Genomic DNA, 20549 nt, shown 5'->3' on the forward strand with positions numbered 1-20549 from the left:
TCGATTCCGGTCAAGAGCATGTACCAGTAGGGGGTGTGCAAGAGGCAACTAATCAATGTTTCTCTATCATCAATGTTTCTAACTCTCTATCCCTCTCTCTTCCTATCTGTAAAAAATCAATAAAATATATATTTTTTTAAAAAGCTAATGACCTATATTCTATAGGTCATTTTCTCATGATCAGACTCAGATTGAACATTTTTAGCTAGAAGTACTTACTTTTGAAAGTAAATTAATCTTGAATAATCTCACCTTACCTAAGCAGTACTGAATTTAAATAGTTTTTACAAGTGTCTTTGCCTACACAGGTTAGACAATTTAATCTATAAATTGGAAAATTTTAGGAAGGCATTGCATTTGATTGGTAATCAATGACCATTTCTTGAGCATATCAACTTACAGAAATACTAACTTATCTCTTAAATACTATTTTCAAGAGATATGAAGAAAACATTGGTTTTTCAAAATTATTGTTGGATAGTATAAAAAATTAATCTTGGCTAAAACAGGTTACAGAGCACATGCTGAACTATTGCCTCATAGACCCTGGACCTACCACCAAGAGGCAGATTATAGCTAGGTATCCCCAAAATCGCATTCCAACACTGAAATGCCTACTCAAGTTTCCCTTAGAATTAGCTCAAGTGACTACGATATCTCATTTAATGTATAAATTCTAACATTTCTGACAATCAGGAATAATTATTTTTGATACAGAGTAACTAAATCAATCTGTTATGTGCTAATACTTATAGGAGTTGTAGGTAGTTAATTTGGATTTTATTAGGAATGTTAAATACTCATACTCTTGCAATCCCACTGTTAATGATTCAACAAGGATTACCAATGGCTGCTAAAACCAAAGTGAAAGCTGCTAGGAAATAGGATAAATTGTCTCCAAGTATTACCCCACAGACTTCTTACCAATTACAAAGTGGGTAGGGTTCCTTTGCAGAGGAGACATATGGAAACTACCCCAATAACCAAGAGTTCAAACTTGGTTAATGGCACCATTATTTGACACCTGACATTATAACTCTTGAAACAATAAGAAATATTTATCATCTACTAGAGGCCCAATGCACAAATATTCGTGCAAGAATGGGCCTTCCTTCCCCTGGCTGCCGGCACCGCATTCACTTGGGCCAGAGCTGCCTTTTCACTCTGGCTCTGAGGCCCCTTTCCACCTTCCCACGCTGCCCAGAGGCCTGGAGCGGCTGGGGCAGTGCGGAAGGCCTGCGTGCGGCCCCGCCCTGTTTGTTGGGTTAATTTGCATACTCACTCCTGACTGGATGGTGGGTGTCGTAAAGGTATGGTCAATTTGCATCTTACTCTTTTATTAGTGTATTAATAGATGAAGTATTGTAGCTAAAAATGTTAGATACATTCTACAGATAGAGTAGCCTGGACTCTTAAAAAAAGTCAGTGTCATAAAGACAGAAAAGTTAAGGAAAGTATTCTCAATTAAGAGAATATAAAGATAGCAATCAAATGCAATGCATGACCTTAATCAAATCCTCAATAAAAAATAATATGACAGCCAGGTTTCAGCACCAAAAAAAAAAAAAAAAAAAAAGGTAAACCAGTCAGAACTATGACAATCTAAATAGAGTGATATTATAGCATTATTTTTTGGGGGGTGATATTGGTATTGTGATTATACAGATGACCTATTTTTAAGAGCTGTAGTAAGCTGAAAGATCAGTATCATCTGTATGTCTGCAACTTCAAGTGGTTCAGCAAAGAGGAAGTAACACTATACGTATGTACAAGTTTGCCCACCTCAATGTGCATATAGATGGCTGTACATGTATCCAATCTAAAGAGTATATAAGAGAGCAAGTAAGTATTGAGAAAGAGTATATAAGAGAGCAAGTAAGTATTGAGAAAGAGTATATAAGAGAGCAAGTAAGTATTGAGAAAGAGTATATAAGAGAGCAAGTAAGTATTGAGAAAGAGTATATAAGAGAGCAAGTAAGTATTGAGAAAGAGTATATAAGAGAGCAAGTAAGTATTGAGAAAGAGTATATGAGAGAGCAAGTAAGTATTGAGAAAGAGTATATAAGAGAGCAAGTAAGTATTGAGAGAGTATATAAGAAAGCAAGTAAGTATTAAGAAAGAGTATATAAGAAAGCAAGTAAGTATTGAGAAAGAGCCGAAACCGGTTTGGCTCAGTGGTAGAGCGTTGGTCTGAGGACTGGGGGGTCCCGGGTTCGATTCTGGTCAAGGGCATGTACGTTGGTTGCGGGCACATCCCCGCTGGGGGGTGTGCAAGAGGCAGCTGGTCGATGTTTCTCTCTCATCGATGTTTCTGGCTCTCTATCTCTCTCCCTTCCTCTCTGTAAAAAATCAACAAAATATATTTTTTTTAAAAAACAAGTATTAAGAAAGAGTATATAAGAAAGCAAGTAAATACTGAGAAAGAATATTTAAGAAAGCAAGTTATAAGGGTACATAAAAAAATAAATACTGCAAAATATCAACAAATGGTATTCTTTCCATTTTTCATTGTTTAAATTAGAGGCCCGGTGCACCAATTCACCATAACTCAAATAGTGCTTTCTTCAATAAAACAAGACCTTTAGCCGGGACCAGTTTGGCTCAGTGGATAGAGCCTGCGGATTGAAAGGTCCCGGGTTCGATTCCGGTCAAGGGCATATACCTTGGTTGCGGGCACATCCCCAGTAGGGGGTGTGCAAGAGGCAGCTGATCGATGATTCTCTCTCATCAATGTTTCTAACTCTCTATCCCTCTCTCTTCCTCTCTGTGAAAAATCAATAAAATATATTTAAAAAAAAACAAAAAAAAACAACCAAGACCTTTACCAAATCAGTGTATATTTCTTGGAAAAGATGGTATAAATGGCTACATAAACTCAATTCAACTTTTTAGTAGAAAGAATCAAATAGATTTAAGATTATTTCAGGTAACTAGGACATTGGAAGATTTGGCATAGCATCTGTCTTTTCTTATACAGTAGGTCAAAAAGACAGTAGAAACCAGACCTTATTCAGGTAAAGGACATCTTACCTCCTAAAGCCTAGAATTAGGGTGCCTCTCACAGAAGAAAATGGGAAAGGCGATGTATTTGATTCCACTGCAAAAGAAAATTGCCATCATTAAATCTGAGATCAAAGACAAAAACTTAAATTATCAACTTATTTGGAAACACTTTTATACCAATAGCTTTTAATACTCATTTCAGAAATTTTATTTTTAAAATGACCTTTAATTTGCTTGATCAAATTAATTTTCCATGCCTACAAACACGAGTTGGAATTTCCTACTACCCCACAAACTCCATTTAGATAAGCCATCGTGGTGATATGGTAACCAAACATGCAGACCTAGGAGCTGCCAATAGTGATTACCAGCAATTACAGAATTAACTGAACTCCAGAGACCTGCAAATCAAGAGAGGAGGCACTGACAGGAGTGAACTGAAATACTCTAGTCTTAAAGTTCCTGGAATTTCTTTTCAAATTTAATAAAGAATCTCTTAAAAATTTATTTTTATACTATTCAAATTAGTATTCTACAAAATATTGTCAAGTTTTTATTTGTTAAAAAGGCGAGCAGAAACATCTCAGCAAGTTGAAGGCTGCTGACAAAAAAATACCTAGTTTCCTTAGTAACTAACAAGTCTGAAAAATCAAGAGGTTGACAATGAAGTGGAATGGATGGTATGAAAACAAGTAATGGCAGCTTTCATGTATGTGCCTAGATTCCTCTGCTAATGTTTCTTTGTTTTCATCTAGTCACAATGGAAGATCTATATATTATCTACAGTGGGAGGCAAAAATCAATACTCAGCCAGCACCCAGCATTAGTACACAACCTTCACCTCAAAAAACTATCCCTCTTAACAGTCCCTAATTTTCAAACTGAATATTTTGTCTTTTCCTTAAAATATTATGAGTTATTTTAAATAACATATATAGATAATATATACTATTTATGTTTTTTTTTCCAAAGCTTCCACCTATAAAATTGAATATATATAGATTTGAAAATTAATTGGAGCTGAACTTTTAACATACTAGGGGTTAGAAATTAAAGTTTGTGTTTTGTTTTTAAACAATATCTTCTTTATAAGATCTGAAAAACTCCCAAGTAACATCATAAATATGTTAAAAAATGGAGACTTTAAAATGTACTATGGTGAAAAAAAATGGTTGAAGATAAAAAATCTTGGTTCTAGACAAATCACTAACTTTGGGCAAGTCATTTAACTTTTCTTTGCCTTTCTTTATCTATCAATGGAGGTAATTTTATTAACATGATGAATATTGTAAAGCACCTTTGCATTTAAAAGAATTTAGTAAAATTTGCTGTGTTTTTGTTAATGAGGACTGGCTTTATGTAACTTTACCTACCATTATGTATCCCTAAGGTTCTTTTAACTTTAAAATTGCATCCATATTATCCACAAGATCATATCATAAACTGTCTTATCAGTCTGACTTAAAGAAAACATAAAAACTTCCTTTCTTTCAAGAAAATTACCTTCAACTACACTACGGTAGGCATGAGGGCAATAACTATCCTGTATGCCTTCATTAGTAACTAAAACTACACCTATCAAGTTTACTGCTAATGTTGCATACTTACAAAATGATAAAACATAGTCTAAGTTCCCATTTACTGCTTCACTTCTCAATTCAGCTTGAGAAATTATATTATTGTCAAATGGACATCCATTTTCCTAGGGATAAAGCACATTTCAATATTATGCCTTAGCTAAAAACATTTTGATATGCTATTCAAATTTCCTGTTTTCCCATTTATTTATACCACCATATTCTGATAATCCGTTTCTAGAACAATATGTAAATCAAATAACTGAACTTTAGTAACAGTTTCAACGTTCCATATTAAATGCTTATCTTCAAATTCAGATAATTTATTACTTAGAATGCCTTCCTTCTAGAAAAAATTTACTATTGGTAACATTTAGAACAATTCTCTAATTTAAAATAAAATGAAAATTGAATGAACTAATCTAAAATGACATTTGGGGCAGTTAGTGAGGTAAAAATTAAATCTAACTTATAACCAAGTGGGTTTTCACTTTTCCTAACATCATCATTTGTTTAAAGATTTAAGTACAGAAGCCAAAAATTAGCTCAAATATATGTTCTAAGTCACAGTATAATAGCACAATATTAAAAACTACCGAAGCAACGAATAAAAATAAATTATGGTATATCCATACAATAACACAGCATGCAGGCATAAAAAATAATTGGTGGCCGAGACCGGTTTGGCTCAATGGATAGAGCATCGGCTTGGGGAATGAAGAGTCCCAGGTTCGATTCCGGTCAAGGGCATGTATCTTGGTTGTGGGCATATCCCCAGTAGGGGTGTGCAAGAGGCAGCTGATCGATGACTCTCTCTCATCGATGTTTCTAACTCTCTATCTCTCTCCCTTCCTCTCTGTACAAGATCAATAAAATATATTAAAAATAATAATAATAATAATTGGTGGAATTACATACTATAATGGAAAGGTGCCAAGTTTAAAAAAAAAGGATTTTTAGGGAAATAAGAATATGTAGGAAATTACTTTTTTAATATATTTCTTTAACAATAAAATATGTAGAGGCTCAAAATACCCTGCTAAGCACTCAGAGTAAAGAGGTAGAGACACTCGAGACCTAAACTCTACCTTTCAGAAGTTTGTAATTACAAAGAAAGAAAAGCATGCTCCAATATTGAAAAAGTCAAGGCATTATGTGAATAACCACCTAGGAACCAGATATGTTGAAAATATTTCTTATTAAAGTATTTGGTGCTCTGCCATGTTGACCCTAATTGTATGTAGCACTTTGTTTTGAAAATAGAGAACCCTTGCTGATACAAGTGTCAATTTCTTCATAAAGGCCTTCCTTATTCTCATGGAGAAAGGACGCATGGTTAGGAAAATAATGCTTTGGAGTCAAATAAAATATTATTTTTAAAAAGCAGAATAGTTAAATATACTGAGTGTATTATGAAAATTCATATAGAAGTGAAAAGTAATATTCAAAAAATGAAAATTATAATGGCACTACATAGTGAAATTAAGGAGCAAATATGTTTTATTTAAACATTTTCTGCCGAAACCGGTTTGGCTCAGTGGATAGAGCGTCGGCCTGCGGACTGAAGGGTCCCGGGTTCAATTCCGGTCAAGGGCATGTACCTTGGTTGCGGGCACATCCCCAGTAGGGGGTGTGCAAGAGGCAGCTGATCGATGACTCTCTCTCATTGATGTTTCCAACTCTCTATCCCTCTCTCTTCCTCTCTGTAAAAAAAATCAATAAAATATATAAACATCTTGATATTGGCATATTGCCAATCAACACACAAAAATGCTGCTTTACTTTAAGATTTTTTGAGTTTTACCAACATTTTTACAAAACTTTAGAAAACTGCATACAAACACGACCATTTTTTAGTGCTCAGCTTAATGACTTTTTTCTTTTTGATCACACAAAACATTAGGGAGGCAAGACATTCTCTTCAATTATGAAATTAAAATCATATTTGAACTCACCTGCAATACAGCACGAACTGACTTTACATTATCAAAGGATGGAAACACATAATTTACGTATGTCTCCTGATCAGGATTTACTCCCATTTCATGCATTTCTTTGAGGACTTTAACTATACCTATAAGAGAAAATTTAAAAGTACAGAGTTGAAGAACTTGGAATAAATTAACAAAAGATCAGAAAGTTTAGTTCATTCAGCTTCTGAATCACAGTGAAGAGTACTCAGCATTTTGTTTGCCTAAAAAAGAAAGCAGAAAAACAACAGAATTGGGAAATAAGATAAGTGAAATTCTGTAATATAGAAAAGATTATAGTAATGCTCTCAGGATAGTCCTGGAAATTAAAAGAAAACAATGTGTGAAACCCTAAAAATATTAAATAAATGTTAATAGTAACAATGATTTAATGTTCTCCTGTTTTAAAACACTAACAATTTTTAAAATTTCCTTAGATATTATGTACAATAAATGTAGCATAAAGTAACCATATAATTGATTTTCGAATGTGTGAAAATGGCCAATATACTGACAACTTTATTCTGTACAAAACACTTCATCCAATCATCTACACCTAAAATATCTCTATTCTCATTCTCTCTCTCTCTCTCTCTCTCTCTCTCTCTCTCTCTCTCTCTCCCTCCTCCCCCCCCCCCCCCCTTGCCAATAACCTTTATCAGGAGGAAGAGTATATTCTGCTTACTAGATGACCTGTGTTACTAGCATTTATAACATGTTTTTTCTAACCAAAATTAAAATAGGTTTAGTAAGATCTGGGTTCAGTTACTCCCTCAGACATTCTCAGGAAGTATACGAAAAATATTCACTTCAGTAATATAGTCAGGCTATGGCTGGTGTGGCTCACTCAGCATTGTCCCATATACCAAAAGGTGACAAGTTTGATTCTCACTCAGGGCACACACTGGTTACAGGTTTGATCTCCAGATGGGGCACATACAACTGATTGTTTCACTCTCACATCAGTTTCTCTCTCTCTCTCTCTCTCTCTCTCTCTCTCTCTCTCTCTCTCTCTCTCTCTCTCTCTGCATGTCCCCAAGTGAGGAATTTTTTAAAATAACAATATAGTCAGATGGGAAGAAACATTTATTAGTAAGGAGAAAAAAGGTGACTGATCTGACATATCCACATCCTTCTAAAAAATACAATCCATATTTCTTTTTTAAAAAAGACTAAAATAATCGTAACACGGATCCCAAAGGTCTGTGAACTTAGAAAATCTAAACTAAGACTAAATAGTCTAATAAAAAATTTCAAATATTATCATAAGAAAGTTTATGAATCTAGAGGAAAGTTTCTACCCAACAAATTTTATAAGAATTAAAATAGCCCTGCCCGGTTTGGGCATCAGCTAAAATAGTTCAAACTTTTGGGAAATAAAAATGGTTTACCTGATCAACTTTCACCAACTATGACTATTTACTTGATTTTAGACTCTAACCAGAGCACTTATTAATAGGACCCAATTTCTTACTTTTTAAAAATACTCTCTATTCAGCCGAAACCGGTTTGGCTCAGTGGATAGAGCACCAGTCACCGGACTGAAAGGTCTCAAGTTCAATTCCAACCAAGGGCATGTATATTGGTTGCAGGCAAATCCCCAGTAGGGAGTATTCAAGAGGCAGCTGGTCGATGCTTCTCTCTCATCAATGTTTCTAGCTCTCTATCCCTCTCCCTTCCTCTCTGTAAAACATCAATAAAATATATATATATTTTAAAATACTCTCTATTCAAACACTTTCCCCAACTGGCATTTAGCTTTCTTATTGGCTCTTCCTTATATTTTACCCTTCCTATATTTCTATTTTTATAGCTTCTAAATATACCAAGAGATATAGATCCTTAGTCATTCTGGGTTATTTCCTCCTCAGGCCAACTTGCTAAAATTCAAAGTGATGACTTTTCCATTTGTGCCCCAAAGAAATATACTAATAAGATGAACCATGAGGAAGTCATTGTAAGAGTCTGTCTTAGTGACTGGTCATGGCTAAATTTGCAGCCAGAAAAATTCCAGAATTCAATAAAAATTTGATCACCCTATTGTTGAAAATTCTTGGTGCAATTTGATTTGTCCCTAAATATCTTTCTTATCCTGAATGGTTTTATTTATTCTACAGGAAACATTCCTCTACATCCTCCATCACTTCAGCCATTATTTTCTTTTTTTGTATGTGACTTTCCCTGGACAAAGAACAAACTCATTGGGGTAATAAAAATGTTAGTTGTTTACCTAACACTAAATAATTTCCCTGTTACATGAAGGAAGACTGTAGAATATGTTACTTTACTACATTTCTGAATCTCCTGCAAAGGAGAAACTAGTTTTTAAAAACTGTAAAACTAGTGGCAATATCTTGTACTCTCAAGTTACCTTTCTCAGCTTTTCTATTTTTCCAGATAAAACCTTCACTGATTCTGGGAGGTTGAGGAATAGGTGAAAAGGGTAAAAGAGATTAAGAAGTATAAGTTGCTAGTTATAAGAATAGTTACAGGGATGTAAAGTACAGTACAGGGAATAAAATAATATAATAGCTATGTATGGTGTCAGATGGGTACTCACAAAGGTGATCACTTTGTAAGATACATAAATGTCTAAACATTATGTTGATACACCTGAAACTAATATACTGCATGTCAACTGTAACTAGAAGACAAATTAATTTTTTAAAAGACTTTCACTGATTAAAAAACTTGGTAAAACTTTTTTAAATGTCCCTAATGCAAAAATCAGTACCTAATATTTAATCAGTAGCTAAAAATTTTCATAAAATAAATTCAGCATAATGTTTACAAACATTTAGTATGGAGGTGTTATGGTATCAAAAAAAAAACAAAAGAGTATCTAAAATAGGAGGGCAGAAATCCTCACATGTAATCCCAGCACTACTGAAAACTAAATGTGGAACTTAAGATCACTCACTGAATCTTTCTGTGGCTCTCAGTTCCTTCATCAATATAATTTGAGCTTTCAATAAGACACCTCATAAATCTAAATTCTAAGGTCCTTAGAGGTCCTTAGAAAAGAGATTCTAGACAAAAAGCACACTTTCTACTAGTTTGAGCTTTATCTACAGAAAAAAAATACCTGAATTGTTTTGTATGTACTAAGTAGTGAAAACATGATATCCAATTCAAGACTAGATACAGTGCAATGGTTGAAGAAAGCAAATTTACTGATAAAGAAACATTTAAACAGGGGTCCCAAAAAATATTTTCATATCTGTGGAAAGGTGGACAATACTTATATGCCCACACATTTTCATGGAACAATGTAAACTTTCTGTGGTTCAAAAATATGGGTCAAAGATTACTTCTTCAAGCTTTCAGAATAGGAGGTTATGCAAAGAGTTAATCAACTAGCATATTGTTTTCCAAAGATTTTTCTAAAAAGGATTTAGAGACTTTTATAGCCAGAAACAATTAGGGAATACTTGTTTCACCATTTCCTTTAAGCCAGAAGACAGCTATATATTTATTATAAAATTGCAATATGAAAGTCTGCTAAAAGCACTTTTTTGTTGTTTGTGCATTCTGTTTGTCACCCAATGTCATACTAACAACTCTGCATCTCATTCTAAGCACATTACACTTCGAGATAAAATGAAAAAGACCATTTTTTGTTTCCCCAAGGGGGAAGTACTTCTGTTAAAAGCACCTTTTTATGATACTTCTCTTTCTGAATTACCAATAATGCAAACCAAAGAATTAGATACTGTACTCTAAAATTTAATATTTGTTCAATTCTTATTCATACCTTATAGACATCCCATGTGTACAAGAAAAAAGTATGCTAAATGCTTAAATGTACTTAAGAACCTGAAAGACTGAACATTTCTGCCCTTCAATCAGCAGGCTGTCAGGCCATGAGCATTCATTGTGCAATAAAAGTTTTTCTGTCTTTCTTATTATTGTAACTCAGCTCAGTTAAGGAGAAAAAAGACTGGTCCACAAAGAAAATGGCCTAATTATATATAACTTTACCTTCAATAAGGCTAGGCTAACTTATTTCAAACTCTATATATAAAATAAAAAACTAAAGAGTCTTAGAAAAACATAAAAGTAATGAACTATTTATTAAAACTATACTCACAAGTTTGAATACCAAAACCAGAGATTAATAAATAAAATTAATGTATTATAATTACGATGAAAGAAATGCATTACCATTTGGTTTTTTAAACGCTGATGATATTTTACTATGATTTACGGTAAATCAACTCAATTTTCTCAGATCTCATACTCAGGAGTAAGTATGCTTTCCCATAGATTTCAATTAGATGTGTACAGAAACTGTTACACTGGATCTCTGAACCATTATAAATCTGTAAAAGGCAAAACCTAACCTTGAACATTTTTCTCCTTCTGATGTCCAACTAGCAATGGCCAGAAATAATGAGTTCTGATAGGAAAAGCTTCTTCCTGCAGAGCCTTCATTAGAGCTTTTGCCAAATCTGAAAGAGATACCATTAAATATTACAACGCTACCTCAAAAAAACTTATTTAGTTGGTTTTAGCTATGAAAATATAGTACCAGTTTTATTGGCTAGTAAAGCACAATGCAGGGTGAACTGCAAAGGAGATCCATGCATCTTGACTTCCTTTAACTTCTTACAGTAGTCTTTCAGCTTCTCTGCAGGCTATGGGGGGAAAAAGAACACATCAGCTCCCTCTGATTTTCTGCAAATACTCTTAACACTTTTGGGTTGAAAAGTCTGAACCTCTCATCCTCTTTTTATCCGTCATCTTACAATACAAAAACAAAGTTTTCATAGTATTTTTGTTTGGTCTAATCTCAAAACAGGTCCTTATACTTTTTAAAAAATCTTATTTCACTACCTATTACACTGTCTACAAGGTAAAAATGGACAGAATACCGTATTCATAGTCACACAGTGCCGTAAAAAGAAACTGCCAAAGTCAGTCAGACCATCTTCCTTTGATATAGGACATGCTAATAAAACTTGCAATGCTGTATCTTCCAATTTTTCAGTGACTAAAAGCAAAATAAGGTTCATTGCATCTGGGAAGAAAACAAAGATAACCTTTGTTACTGAACTGAATAATACTTTTACACTTCAACCAATTTGAAAGACAAACTTATGAACTATAAATACGAAAAGAATATAATATTATCCTTTAAAATATCCTAAATAATAATAGAACACTTCCACATCAAAACATTCCAATGTATCCATTAACTCAATTTTTTTAGTTTATTAAGCTGACTTTGAGTCCTTGGTTCCTCTATCACAACCCCCGTATTGTTAGAGAATGCCCTTTTCATCATGTAAAAAATGGTAATTTAGATTACAAAAATCATGAAAGTAAAACTTATAAAACTACCTGGAATACATCTTCTTTCATATGCAATTTTGTCCAAAATTTCTGAGACATACTGAGGATACCCAGCTTTACTGAAGCTAAAGATAATTTGCAATAAATCACGGTCCATAAGGTAAAGATCGGACTTCTCCACCTTCTCCAGAGTCTATAAATAGTTCCAGAAATTAAAAGATTAAGTCAGAAAGCACTATTTTTAAATTAAAGCTAAATATATTAAAATACAAAAATTTTAATTAGGAACACATATCATCTAAATATTTGGGACTTCTTTTATAAAACAGAAACATTCTGCTTCGACACTAAGGTAGCAAACTATAGGAATTGTCCTATCAATGCTATTATTTTCAAGATATATCTTTAAAAACAGATATAAACTATATTCTTCTGCTGTAAGCTTATAAAAATGATTTTAAAGTATGTTTATTTATACAATAAGTCATACCTGCTTAACATGATCAATGTCACCCTTCTCAGCATACACATTCAATAAGGCTAGATATGTGTCTGGACCAGGCTCAATTCCAGCCTCTTTCATTACTGTAAGAATATTCTCTGCATTCTCCATATCTCTGTAAGTTAATTCAAAGACAATCAAACAAGTTACCATAATACTGCCAAAAGTAATATATCATTCAATCTCAAATGTATACTTATCAAAAGTAAAACCATGGCAACATCAGAAAAAAAAACACATATTAAACTGGTTAAAGATTTTAGAAATAAAGATCATAAACATCCCAAATTTTTACAGGAAATTTTTATAAATGAGAAATTCAACTGCATAAAACTACATAGACATTAAAGAATGTGTATTCTTTCACTAAATGTATTACGACTCAAATTTATCTTTTTAGTAAATTATTCTTTACACCAAAAAATATTTTCCAGGCACTAGCAGATCAATTAATAACTTTATTAAGTCAGCTACTTTTGATTTTTTTTAAATGTGCAGGGTTTATCTCACATGCTCAAACTTTTTTTTTGAGGAGGTTGATAAACATGGTTTAAGATTTTCTACATCATTTTTCTATAATTTAAACCTCGCCTGAGAACAAAACTGTAGGTTGAACATACCCAGCTCTTGCATGCCCTGTAACAAGGGCACTGAATACTGCCTCTGTGATTGGAAGATCCTTAGTTTTCATAAATCCAAGAATCTTGCTGCAATAAAAAATGAAATAAAAATACTCCTTGGCATTATACATCAAAAACAGTTTCTATACCACATATACACAAAACCCCATTCCTTGAAATTAAATCAATTGTCTTGAAGTACTCTTGTTAAAAACAGTAATATTTAAAAATCTGATTGTTTCTTCTGTGATTCTAAATAACCTTTAAAAAGCATAAAGTTTAATAAGGTTCACTGAGTTAAAAATAAGATTGTACATTTCAATATATCCCTTATTTCCTAAACCCTCTATCCAAAAGTAGTAATAAATTTTACACAGAGAAATGTTACAACTGATTTTATATGAACCTGTGAGACAAATAAGTTTTATAAGTGTATACGATTTAAATAGCTAAGAACATTTTCTTTAGAAAATAATTTAAATAAAACTAGCTTTATAACAATTTTAAACCTCTGCTTCAATAAATTAAATTTTTAATTAAAATAACAATTGTTACTTATCTTTCACCTCTTACATAATTTTATATTGTATAGAAGTCATATGCTAGATTAGAATATTTCTGAAATAATTTTCCTTATTAAAAAGAAACTCAAAAAAGAGAGTGAAATGTTCTAGGTTTAGAAGATTTAAATATTTGTTTGTTTATACATACTTTTATAGAGTTCCATACCTGGCACCTTCAATATCTCCCACATTACAATAAGCAGCAATCAACCTCTGGTATGTTACCTGTTAATGAAATGGGCCAGTTATTGATAATATTTTTTAAATAACGTTTCTAGTAAAGAAAAAAAGAAGAGTGGATGTGACAACAAACATTTATAACAGCTACCTACACGATTTGGTTGAATGTTTGCTTCCTCCATTTTTGCCAAGAAGTCAGTTGGTGAAAATTTATGTTCATTTTGAAGGTAGACTTTAAGTAAAGCATTATAGTGACTTACATCATACACAGTACCTACAAATGAAATTTAAATCAGATTTTTAGAAAAGCACTTAAAATCATATTCTTTATCACAACAAAAATTTGTACTGTTTTGTATGAATATAAACATATATTTTTCTTCAAAATGGTAGCACAGTATACACACTATTCTGCAACTTAATTTTTTAATTATATTTTGAAAAATACCCCTCATTAGTATATGAAGAACACCTTTAATTTTTTTAACAGTTGCATAATATTCTACTTTATGGACACTCCATAATTTATTTAATCAATCTCCTAGTGAGGGACATTAAAATTGATTCAAATTTTTTACTATTACAAACAAGCTACAATGAATAATGAGAGTATATCTGTATCTAAATTCAAACAAATGAAACAGCTTAGTGAAATGGTATGTGCATGTATAACTTTGACAGACCTAAAGTCCTTTGTATTTAGCTTACCATTAAAGTAAAACTTGATATGAAAAAATATTTTATTCTTAATGTCCCTAGATGTCACTATAATTCACCAAATAAATCATATTGTAAAAAATTTTGAATCAAGTAGCCCTTGTATAAAATTAAATTATAGTTATCTAAAGAAATTATTGTTTTTAATATATTTTACTGATTTTAGAGAGGAAGGAAGAGGGAGAGAGTAGAAACATCAATAATGAGAGACAATCATTGATCGGCTGCCTCCTACACGCCCCCTACTGGGGATCCAGCCTGCAGCCCAGGCACGTGCCCTTGGCCGGAGTCAAACCTGGGACCTTTCAGTCTGCAGGCTGACAACTCTATCCATTGAGCCAAACCAGCTAGGGCTAAAGAAATCATTTTTTAACTAAAGGAAAAAAAAAATCTCCACCTTTTATACACACCACATATTCAAATAATCATACCCAATTCCTGAAGTTTGTCCCATATCTTATGAGCTAATTCTGTCCTCTCTGGGAGCCTTAGTTCAGGCAGGAGAGAACCACAGCTGCGCAGCAGAAGCAAGGCATGATTACCACCTGGGCAACCTATGAAAGAAGATTAGTGGGTAACATTTAACACAATATCAATATCGTATAGATAAATATCAAATCTTAAGCTGAAATCTAAAAATATTAAAAACTCTCTTGCCTCCCTAAAGATAATATTAAAGAGATTACCGTAAATTGGAAAATTCCTATCCTAATCCACAAGTGTAACTTACAATGTTACTAATTTTTAAAAATTTAGTAACATTGTAAGTTACTAAATTTTTAAAAATTAGTAACATTGTTCTAAGTTTTTAAAAATTAGTCTGCTTTCTTAAGGCACCTAAGGTTATGAATCTGTAATTTGAAAGACTATAGAATACAAAAATACAAGGAACCTCATTTAAAAGCAGTGCTTACTGCAATTCAAAGGCCAAGTTTCTCAGTATCTCATGAAATAACACAAAGCAGTACATTTAATCCCATGGATGTCAATTTTAGATTTACAAATAGTTACAAATAATATCAACTTTCTTCTCCCTTTATCCATGTCCTTTATCAAAATGTCCCTGAAAGCTGACTTTAAGACAAAAACAAAAATATACCACTAATTGTTGATGCCACTTATATAAAGTATCCAGAATAACATACAGTATCTCTATGAACAGAGAGTGCACTAGTGGTTTCTTAGGCCTGGAAGAGATGGGAAGGTTTGGGAGCTGATGGGGGTATGAAAGTTTCTTTTTGGGGTGATAGAAATGTTCTGAAATTGTGGTGTTAGTTGTACAATGCTGAAAGAATCAAAAAAAGAGAAAATAAAAAACATTATTCAAATGCACATTAATTATAACTGACACTTCTTTGGTATCCCTCTTCATTAAACTCTAGTTTCTTAATGTGACTGAAATCCATGGACAGGCTTTAGGTAAGCTGGCGAATGCTCTGAAACTACAAATAAAATTATGTGTGTTTGCATGTAGGCTTTTTTTGTGTGTGTGATAGGATAGGGAAGTAGAGGGCTTACAAGCTTCCATCAAATTATCAAGTTGCATAAGTGATTCAAACGAATTTTAATAGCTAAATGGAAGTGAAATAATAAAAGGGGAATGATTAACGGTGTTCCTGGAAATCTGTCATGTGTGATTATTTAGGCACAGCTGTCACTAAACAAGGGAAAATAAAAAAAACTAATACCTTCCAAGAAAATTTACTACTAAAAGTGACTCTTTTATAAACTGTGAAAAGCAAAAGGGCAGTTTTTATTTGATTTTGAAAAAAAAACACATCTGAAGCAAAATGTCTTAGTTACTCAAAAGTTTGCCCTGATGAGCTGGAAAGACAAAAAGACAACAAATAAAATAAAATCATGATCACTAGAAATCACAAATAAAAGTATCAAAGAGCTTCCCCACAAACAAGTACTTGTTAAAAGCCAACATTTTAAACAGAAAGGTTTGGAATACCTGAGTGGCAGGTGTTATCAAAGACTTTTTGTAGGAGTGACTTTGGGATGCGGCCAGTTCTTCGGACAGAATTATCTAATCGCATGAGAGCCCAATCAAACTGACTGGCACTCCTTCTTTGAGAAGAAGTGGACTCCTCTTGAAGATAATTCTTTTTTTCAGCAGCAATGGCATATAGCCTGGCTTGGCTCAGCAGTCCTCTATAAAATGAAATACAATTAATAATAAATTAAGTCAACTACTACCCATATAAGTCATCTTTTTGGACAAAATTTATACAAAACTTTATTAGTTACTAAATACATAAATTCATAACGCAATAGCATTTTGCTCAGAGAAGTATAAACTGGTAGGCAAGAAAGTTTGACTTTTGCTTTAAATAAAATCAGACACAAATACAAATTATATGCAAAGTAAATATCTTGACTAATTATTAGAATGTATTGATAAGGTCCCATATGAAATTATTTCAAACTAAGAGAATAATATGTTGTGTATCTGATTTCAAATATCAAACTTAAAAATAATCCTCTGTGTAAAGGAAACCATCATGCATCTTCAAATTGAATTTAAACTTTCTCTGCATTCAAATATCATTAATACAAAATTTCTAATTCAGAGATTTATATATGTATTCCAAAATATTTTAAATTTTCCAATAGCAGCCAATAAGTACAAACAATTATATTGAATATACTAAGCATATATTAACCAAATATAATATAAAAATACTTATTAATCCAAGCATGCTTACAGGATTATAAACGCATGCTTGGCATGTGTGTATTTTTACCACAGTCAATTACCAAGATAAATATTTATATAGTAATAAATTTTAAACTCTTGATTTCCTACCCTACATCATTAACCTAAAAAACCAATCATAAATTGAGTGATTAAGTATGTGATGTTACATTAAAGAAAGCTACACCAGTAGTTTCATCACAAGGTGATGTAAAACACAGAGGCAGCATTTGATACCAGACTAGAATGTTACCACTGTGATCTGGGACAAATCACAACCACTCTAGTCTTAATTATTCCACCTAAGCAAATAAATATAATGAAGTGAAAATAAAATGAAAAATATCAGGATACTAACTAAACAAGTCAATGTCACATTTAGTTGATTAAAATCTGTTAAATGAGCAAAAGTGTCTCATTGATTAGTCTGTTAAATTAGCAAAATTAAATGCTAGATGATTACCTAAAAACCACAAAAGATACACTCCTACATATTCATTCCTTATTTTCAAAGGTTTTCTCTGGCCATTTATCTGGCTATTAGATCAGCTGCTACTAAACAATGCCTTTGTTAATAAAGCAAACACAAAAACGATATTTTAAATCACCCAAAATAATGTGTCAAGTTCAAGTGCAGTCACATTGTTCAACAACAAAAGTTGATTATAGCAATTTCAAATTAGAGTGAAGTATATTTGCCCAAATCTTTTACATAATCCAAATCTGATACTATGAAAAGACTAAATAAGTAAATAAATAATACCTTTGTCATTTATTTCACTTTTTAAAATGTTAACATCAAACATACTAAAACAAAATTCAGGCAGAAGTCAGAAATGTTAATATACCAGCACAGCATTCTGAACACTCTAAAGCTAATTTTTCATATAAATCTTTATTGCAGCCATTAAACATAGTGTGGCTTTCATTAATGAAGTTGAAATATGAATGAATCTACTCTAAAATAAACTGGGGTAAGGGAAGGATTGCACATTTAGATCAAAGAAGTCTTCAGTCTTCAAAAGGATTCTCCAGCGCTTCCCGACATAGCAGTGCTTTCTACATCTATTATGTGGCCTAGAACTTGGTTTTAAATTCACTAAACGCATCCTGAAAGAGACAAAACTTTCATAGCCTGGTGTGACGATGGGTCCATGCAAAAGAGGCATCTACTCATCAGCTGGCACAAGCTAAAGCCCACTGCTTCCAAATGCCGAAGATAAAAAAAAAAAATCGATGTAACCACATAACCTGTCATAAACGGCTCAGGAGTTCCCCTCCTCAGACTCTAGCACTCACCACTAATATTCAGTTACCCATGAATTTTCTCTGGCAAAATCTGGCATTTAAAGTTATTTTCGCCAAAGCCAGTTTGGCTCAGTGGTAGAGCGTCGGTCTGAGGACTGAAAGGTCCCAGGTTCGATTCTGGTCAAGGGCATGTACATTGGTTGTGGGCACATCCCCGGTAGGGGGTGCGCAAGAGGCAGCTGGTCAATGTTTCTCTCTCATCGACGTTTCTAGCTCTCTCTCTCTCCCTTTCTCTCTGTTAAAAATCAATAAAATATATTTTAAAAATAAAGAAAGAAAGTTATTTTCCTCATTTTTTAAAAAATTGGTGGTGGTGATTTTTATTTTTACTCTTTACTAAAAATAAAAAATAAAATAACAATTTTATAGTGGGTGTTTGTATTTCAAAAGCTATATAAGAGATTAGTCCGAGTGGAGTGAGTGAGCTGAGTGGTTGTGTAAGTCGCATCTCGGAGACCAGTAACGCTTGCAGCATGGCTGATCAACTGACTGAAGAGCAGATTGCAGAATTCAAACAAGCTGTTTCCCTACTTGACAAGGATGGAGATGGGACTATAAACACAAAGGAATTGGGAACTGTAATGAGGTCTCTTGGACAGAATCCTACAGAAGCAGAGTTACAGGACATGATAAATGAAGTGGATGCTGATGGTAAAGGCATAATTGACTTTTCAGAATTCTTACAATAATGGCAAGAAAAATGAAAGACACAGACAGTGGAGCAGAAATTCAAGAAGTATTCCGCATGTTTGATAAGGATGGCAATGGCTATATTAGTGCAGCAGAGCTTCACCATGTGATGACAAACCTTAGAGAGAAGTTAACAGATGAAGAAGTTGATAAAATGATCATAACTGTATCAGAACTCTTAGGCTTATAAGCATGATCTATTTGTTTTAAAAAGGTCAGGCTGCTGAATGGGGAATGAATTAGAGGGCAGCAAGAATTAAAACAGAGATCCATTGAGGAAGCCATTGCAGTGTAGTCCAGGTGAGAGAATGATGGAAACTTGAACTACAGTGGGCAGTGTAGATGGGACAGAAATCCATAGCACCATGGCCAGCACCTTATTTATTTACAAATTCCAAGTCGCACCACACAATTTGGTCATCTTACCTACATGTATTGAAGAAAATCTCATGTATTAAGTGCTTACTTAATTCTCTGTATACATCTGACACTATTATGTATCATTTTGATAAACAATTGATAAGCACAATCTTAAAAGATAAAAAAAAAAAGAAGGCTCCATAGCCTGGTGGAAATACATACATAGTAAGAGTGTGGGCTTGAGCCCTAGCCAGTTTGGCTCAGTGGATAAAGCGTTGGCCTGTGGACTGAAGGGTCCCAGGTGCGATTCTGGCCAAGGACACATGCCTGGGTTATGAGTTCGATCCCCAGTAGAGGGTATGCAGGAGGCAGCTGACCAATGATTCTCTTATCATTGATGTTTCTCTCTCTCTCTAATCCTCACCCTTCCTCTCTAAAATCAATAAAAATAATTTTTAAAAAATAAAAGAGTGTGGGCTTGAGTCCTACAGACCAGCCTGAGTTCAACTTCTGCCATTTATAAGATATGAGACTTTGGCCAAGTTACTGCAACTCTCTCAAAGCCTGTAAAACCTGAGAGGTAACAGTGTATTTACCTCACAAGAATATCATAAAGATTGACTGAAATATGCACTGTTTCCCAAAATATCACACTTCTGCTAGGAAAGATGGTTTTAGATTACATATAGACAAAGATTTTCCATTTTAGTAGTTCTATGTATTGTAATAAACATTTTAGATATAAGTAACAGTTTAAGTAGTGCTCAGTTTTGGCAAAAAATCTGAAGGCAGTATACAAATGCTCCAAGTTTGAACAACACTGGAAAAATGTATATAAAAAAATTGGCAAAGTAACTGTAATAAATATTAACTTCGTATTTACCAGAGCATTTTCTTTTTTCAATGTACTAACAGAAAGCACATAAGACTTATTTTAAAGGGCCTACTGAAATTCAAGCTAAACTATTTAACAGCTACCTGGCTCTGGCAAAGGTATTTGGTGCAAGCATTAGTTCCTCATATGAAGAAAAATACTACCTTGTAAAGATCACATTTAAAAAAG

General features: G+C 33.1%; 1 protein-coding gene and 1 pseudogene across 5 annotated transcripts in view; one reads left to right on the plus strand and one right to left on the minus strand.

The window, feature by feature from the left end:
- Positions 1-20549, minus strand: part of LRPPRC (leucine rich pentatricopeptide repeat containing) — a 79744-nt gene that overhangs the window by 52112 nt on the left and 7083 nt on the right. For all 5 annotated transcript variants that reach the window (XM_036435167.2, XM_036435166.2, XM_036435164.2 and 2 more), the window contains exons 2-14: positions 16385-16584; positions 14859-14981; positions 13863-13984; positions 13697-13755; positions 12968-13054; positions 12336-12462; positions 11894-12038; positions 11425-11570; positions 11082-11187; positions 10894-11001; positions 6536-6654; positions 4612-4705; positions 3031-3097 (exon numbers count right to left, since the gene is read on the minus strand). In XM_036435167.2, the coding sequence (XP_036291060.1) occupies positions 3031-3097; positions 4612-4705; positions 6536-6654; positions 10894-11001; positions 11082-11187; positions 11425-11570; positions 11894-12038; positions 12336-12462; positions 12968-13054; positions 13697-13755; positions 13863-13984; positions 14859-14981; positions 16385-16584 (1503 nt within the window). The remainder of the gene's footprint in view (positions 1-3030; positions 3098-4611; positions 4706-6535; positions 6655-10893; positions 11002-11081; positions 11188-11424; positions 11571-11893; positions 12039-12335; positions 12463-12967; positions 13055-13696; positions 13756-13862; positions 13985-14858; positions 14982-16384; positions 16585-20549) is intronic.
- LOC118717718 lies at positions 88-19316 on the plus strand (annotated as a pseudogene).

The sequence above is a fragment of the Pipistrellus kuhlii genome, unplaced genomic scaffold (assembly GCF_014108245.1).
Source record: "Pipistrellus kuhlii isolate mPipKuh1 unplaced genomic scaffold, mPipKuh1.p scaffold_m20_p_13, whole genome shotgun sequence".
Classification (NCBI taxonomy): domain Eukaryota; kingdom Metazoa; phylum Chordata; class Mammalia; order Chiroptera; family Vespertilionidae; genus Pipistrellus; species Pipistrellus kuhlii.